Source organism: Polyodon spathula, chromosome 5, assembly GCF_017654505.1.
Source record: "Polyodon spathula isolate WHYD16114869_AA chromosome 5, ASM1765450v1, whole genome shotgun sequence".
NCBI classification, from domain to species: Eukaryota; Metazoa; Chordata; class Actinopteri; order Acipenseriformes; family Polyodontidae; genus Polyodon; species Polyodon spathula.
This window is the reverse complement of record NC_054538.1, coordinates 18,157,037-18,163,185: the sequence shown is the minus strand read 5'-3', so window position 1 is coordinate 18,163,185 and position 6,149 is coordinate 18,157,037. Positions and strand designations below refer to the sequence as shown.

The following is a 6,149-nucleotide window of genomic DNA, read 5'->3' as shown; positions in this document are numbered from 1 at the left end:
TATAGAATCAACTCATTTTAATTCATAAAGTCAAATGAAACCTGCTGAATAACATTACGTTAACATATTGAATTACAAACTGCTTTGTAGTTGTCCTTACAATAACAAAAAAAAAAAAAAAAAAAAAAAGATAAAAATGTAAAAGATATGACATTTCAAAATCTAATATGAAACACTTTACTAATATTATGGCTTCCGGTAAACTTGCAATATAATTTTGTAGTTTCTTTGATCACATGATGTTAAATAAAAGGTCTAAATTATGTTCATATAGTTGTTTTTATTTATTTATTTAAATTATGTCTCAATCCTAAATTCTAGGTGATGCAAAACTTTTGGCCATAGCTGTACATTACAAAGTAGGCCTATTGTATACTGGATCAGGTTTGGATGAGTGTTGTTTTTTTCATAGACACGTATCTCCAAGTAAAGCAAACTGTCAATTTACAGAACACTGTGCAAACAGGTTCAAGCGTTATTATTCTTTGTGCAAGTTTCTTGCTTGTCAAGGTTATAGCAACCCCACTCTGACCTGGCATGTCAATAACCAGAGAATACAATGAAATAAAAACTTGAGTCAAAAAAACAGACAAAGGTACAACTTTAATACATTAAGTAAAAGGTTTTGAAATATGGTATAAAAAAGGAATGCAAGAAAGAATTACAGACTACATTGGACAAAGATTCAGCTTTTGTTTTTTTCAGAATGTGACTTTACAAGGGTGATGGGAACCTTCTGTGCTAGCTCTTGTGGTGCAGTAAATGGCAAATGGCATATGTATTTCCAATTATATATGCATACTTTGTTATGCTTCTGTTTGGTGGGTGATGATCATGTTTCTAGGTAGAAGCTTTTTTAAATTATTATTTCAATGTACAGCTGGCGATAAACACACAGATCCAGCTGATATGAAAGGAAGTGAGCAGATGAATACAAAACTGAGAGGCATTAGAAGTCCATACTGCCTTACCACACACAGGAGAAAAAAAAAAAAAAAACTAGTTCCTCAGACATGCAACAAATGGTCTACTGTCCTCTGACTTTGCTGAGTAAACTGGACTACAATTATGTATAAATGGAACGGTCCTCTTCCAAGAGAAGGTTTGTATTGTTTAATATGACTGCGCAAGACCTGTTAGCCTCTTAGAAGTAAGTGGTTTTCCCTGGAAAAGAAAAGAAAAGTGTCATTACTGAAAGGACAGCGCACATTGCTAGGGTATTTGGAAACATTTGCAATGGACTGAATTTGATGCAGTTGGGACTGGATCCTGTTACTGTGATTTTTGTGGGTGCTTCTGATAAAGATAACAAGGCCCTCCTAATGAAGTGCTTTTATTCTAGATGTCATTAAATAAAAAAAAAAAAATCCTTGCAATTGTCCACATATTGAAATCAATAGCAAAATGCTTTTAGTTTAATATTTGTAAATATGTGGACTTACATTTACTGTCTGTAGCACAGATCAGCACTTACTGTAGCTAATTGCTATGGTAACACTAGAGAATATGGGCTATTGATTCTGCATTTTGCACCATTACTTTGTACATCAGTTTCTATCTTAGTTATTTAAAAGAAAACAGAGCCCTGCTTACAATACGGTATGCGTATCTGAGTGCTATACAACATTGGTCTAAATGGAGAATGCTCACTAGAAATGTGGTTTGTGGTTTGAAATGTGGTGGTACTGTAGCATGCAAGTGTTGATGCTTTGAGGTATGATGTCAATAACTTTGTTACTTGTAATCTTAACTGTCAAGTACCAAAAGACAAAGAAAACTCACAACTGGAACCTGATACAAGTTCAAGGCAAAGGGAATACACATAATTACAACTAGTTTAACTAAAATACATCAACAACAAAAGAGTCAACACAAGATGTATCTCTACAGTAAACTGGAGCAGCAAGTAGAATATTGACAGACACCCATTACAGAAAAAAAATACATGTATATTTATTTGAATAAAATTTGTTTTGTGTATATGTATTTAAAATAATTAATACATGCATGGAAGTTTATGTTACCTTTATTTACAATAAGTGCATTAATCAAAACTTTATTTCTTTATTATTTCATGTATTATTTATTTTCCAGGTATACACAAATAATGACAACAATTACTATATTGATTCATAGATAAAAACCCTACCGAAGGAATTGCTTTCAAGGCAATGTAACCCCAGTAATACTGGTATAATGGATGTTTGGTTGTGTTAACACACACCTTCAAAATTCATAAATTACTTTCACAATGAAACCCTAAAACATGGTATCAAAGACATTGACTCCGCAGAGGTCAACAAAGGCCAGGTGATGGAGCACTGAACCCAAGGACAGGAGATGCCGCTGCAAAGGAGGTGGAGGGAGGCGGAACTTAGATACATTTTAGAAGTATACAGGCACTATTTACTCAGTAGTTTTACCAGTAAAACCTTCATGTATTTCATGGGGCTGGTGCCAGGGCTCCTCCCCTCTGTCATCCCTCTAAAATATCTGTCAGTCAACCTTTAATTACCAGTCACCCTATTTAAACCATAGCCAGCTTCCTAATTCTCGTCTTGCTTTTCAGTTTGCGCCCAATCTTAAAACAAACTTTGCTTTAATTTTCATTTGACTCAGATGAAGATTTTTTTCTCTCCTTCTGGCTTCTTCCTTCAACAAATAATCCCCCGGAAAAAAAAAAAAAAACGTTCAAAGAAATCTGCCCCTCCTGCTTATCCTCCATTTGACAATGCTGTGCCCCGCTGCCATTCCTCTTCACCACTCTAAACGCATTAGACCTTAGCGCAACCTTTACAAAGACTGGCTCATCGGCAAACTCCTGAAAGCTCTTTTCAAAAAAGGTTTGCCCATTGAAGCAGGGTGTGGTCTGGCTGCTTTATTTGTTCCATATTGCAATTCCATATCGTCCAAGCCTGTTTTTCCTCCTCAAAAGTCTCAGCAGAGATCCAAACTAGTCAATTCACTCATCATCCCTGCTGCATTGCTCCACTCTCCTCCGATTCAGCGATTACAACCCTTCAGTTTTCAATTTCATTTAATCCTTCTTCTGATTTGTGTTATCAGATTTTTAACGATATGAAGCAACTCACTAAACCTCTTTCCACCCCAATTTTTACAGTATCTGATTGCCTGGATGCGCTAGATAGCAGGATCACTCGCTTGGAATCAGCTGCCACTACTTTCTCATCAATGACAGCAACAACGGCCTTTGTCCCTCCCGCTGCTTTTGAAAACTGGAGAAGATTTATTGATTAACACTTAACAGTAGCCAATAACCACTCCGGGCTCTCCAGAGTTAAGCGAGTGAACACTTTGCGAATATTCAAAATAAACTTTTTTTTTTTTTTTTTTTTTTTTTTTTAAAAAACAACCTACAATAATTACTGCAGTGAATCGTGTACAATAATAATTTGGCATTCTACTGGTGGCAAACTTTTGTACAACCTGCAATGTTTCATTGGTTCACATACGTCGAGCTATGATTCAGCGGCATTTAAACTGAGACGGCAATCAAAAACAAAAAAAAAAGACTGCGGATAGTGCATTGCTTCAAAAAAAAAAAAAAAAAAAGGTAAAATAAATAAATAAATAAATAAAAACTTCATGAAACAGCGGCAGAGACAGCGTGGTAATATTAAATATTAATTTTGTTCAAGACAGACGGCTACTACTGATTTAAAACAAAATAATATGTACAAAATACACTAACAAAGCACGTTACTCTTGATCTCTGCATCATCCTGTATTTGTTCACAGACGCATATTCTCAGTAATGTCTAGAAACAATAACACAGATTACATTCTTGACAGTAAATTAATCTATACAAGACACGCTTTTAATTTGATGGAATATTCGATTTCATTAAAATATTACCGATTTGTTATCATGGGGTCCCAATCGATAAATAATTCGATTATTATCATTACAAGTCTAACTGAGACGCAGTATTATTGAAGTTAAAGACATTCACTTGGTCTCTATTCTTATTGCAACCTCATAATTTCTGGATAGTTGTCAGGGTAGCTGACTGTGGAGCTCTAAAATCTCGGGATCCTCTCTGTCTTGGTGAATTTGTGTTTGCATTTTCTGTTTTTCCCGATGTCCTTTGTGAAGTTTATGCTCACTGATGACAAGACATCGTTGACCTCTCGGTCAGATATGGCAGTACCATTTTTATGGGTATCATAAAGCTTTTTCAGACAAAGCAGCATCTCGGTTAGCACTAGATAATACACGGATTGACTTGTCTAAACCTGGTCATGATCTCCTTAGTAGATTCTTCAGTGGTGTCCGTGCTAACGCTTGTGGAGTTTGTGCTTCAACCGCCCATTCTACCTCTGTGTTCAAAAGCAGCTTCCTCATCAGCCTCAAATTATTCTCCCCCTGCTCTTGACAACAGTCCTTTTTTTTTTTTTTTTTTTTTTTTTTTTTTTTAGGAATTGTGCATCTGCAGTTTCTCCTATTCATTCTTAAGCTCCGCCTGCTTTTTCAACAAGCAAAGATTCTCATTGAAGACCCATCAAATATTCTGGCGGGAGACAGCTGTGCAATAAATTCCATTCCTCATTCTGCATTTCCAAAGGATGCTTTTTTTTTTTTTTTTTTTTTTTTTTTTTTTTTAAACTTATGTGCTGTTTCTATGGTAATTCTCATTCATTTTCCATCTGCCCTCTTTCATCTAAGTGACAGCCCCTCCAGCGGAAGCACTCCTGGAACTCGGGTCTCTCGTCGGGGAGGGGGCGGTTTGATCGGTTCTGCCTCACCTCAGCAAGGGTGGTTCTGAGTTGTCAAGTTCAAAACTTAGTAACTGTGTGTAATGTAGCTTTTGAGACCAGAAGCATATCTTTTTTTTTGTGCTGTGGTCTTGAAAGCGCCCATATACCTTTGGTTACTTTTATGCAACACTGATCCTGTTAAAACAAATCCAGTAACAACTGGATATAAAATCTACTGCATGGGTTTGATCATTCTGAGCTGCGGTGTATTAAACCTTTTAGCTCATTCTTTATCTCTAGCACAGCGAAAGCTACATACTGTACTTGAAACCTACGAAATACACACATTTCACTTAATGCACCAATACATCAAAGTTTAGTAGGCTTTTGGGTCTCTATTCACAAAGCTTTATCTCATGAGTCATTTAAAGCACATTTAGTCAAAGTCTTTTAATGAATAAAATCATGACATTGACATTCCTGAAACTGTTCTTTACTGTTATTAATGAAATCACTAATAGTCCAGAACAGTTTCAAGAAGATCACTCTTGATTTTATTTATTAAAACACTTTAAGAAAATGTTCTTTAAACATCTCATGATTTTAAGCTTTGTGAATAGAGCCCTTGGTGGTTTATTTGTTAATCTGTTCTAAAAACCTGCACTTAGATTCAGACAAAACGAGAGATCGTTAAGTATGCTAGATTGAACAACAAATCGATGAGATTATCTAATGAAAACCATAAAAGCACGTTATTAGTTAAAACCCCATTACTAAAATGTATTTCAGGTGAATACATTTAAAGCATTTTATGTTTTAGTTCCCTACGTCTACTCTCTTTGTAGACTGAAACCCAGATGGCTATCAATCAGCATGTTGCCAAGACTATTATTTATCATGAATACATTGTTAAGAATTTCTGAAACTGAAGATTCAACACTGTCAAAAACTCTCCAAATGCTACAGGCGTGTAAATCTCATATTTGTATTTTTTGTTGTTGATTATATCAATAATTGTATGCAATGTGCATGAGTAAAGATTTTAAAGAATAATGCACGTTTTTTTATTTTACAGGTAGCATACCATTTACCACAGTACTGAAAAAAACTATCACTACTTTTATTATTTTATTGCTATAATTTCTATATATTTTTAAAAACATAATGTATTCATTTTGTAGTTAAATGCGCAACCTTCTATATTGTTGGATGGAAAATTAACCCATAAATGAGGGGCCTTGTTTCAGCTACATGGTGTATTACATAATACCTACCTATCCAGTCCCCACTGGTAATCAAACACAAGGTAATGTTGCACAACAAAAAGCACATCATTTCGTATTTATATTCCATCATTGTAGACTTCAACACTTGCAGCTGCATTTCTTATCACAGCAAAAGCCACGATCGCCACACAGGCATAGTACTGC

At 35.2% G+C, this 6,149-nt stretch overlaps 1 protein-coding gene across 3 annotated transcripts in view; it reads right to left on the bottom strand.

The window, feature by feature from the left end:
• Positions 1 to 584: 584 nt before the first annotated feature.
• Positions 585 to 6,149, bottom strand: part of LOC121315663 (regulator of G-protein signaling 7-like) — a 153,566-nt gene continuing 148,001 nt past the window's right edge. For all 3 annotated transcript variants that reach the window (XM_041249936.1, XM_041249937.1, XM_041249935.1), the window contains one exon: positions 585 to 1,164. In XM_041249936.1, coding sequence (XP_041105870.1) covers positions 1,114 to 1,164 — 51 coding nt within the window. In that variant the 3' untranslated portion in view covers positions 585 to 1,113. The remainder of the gene's footprint in view (positions 1,165 to 6,149) is intronic.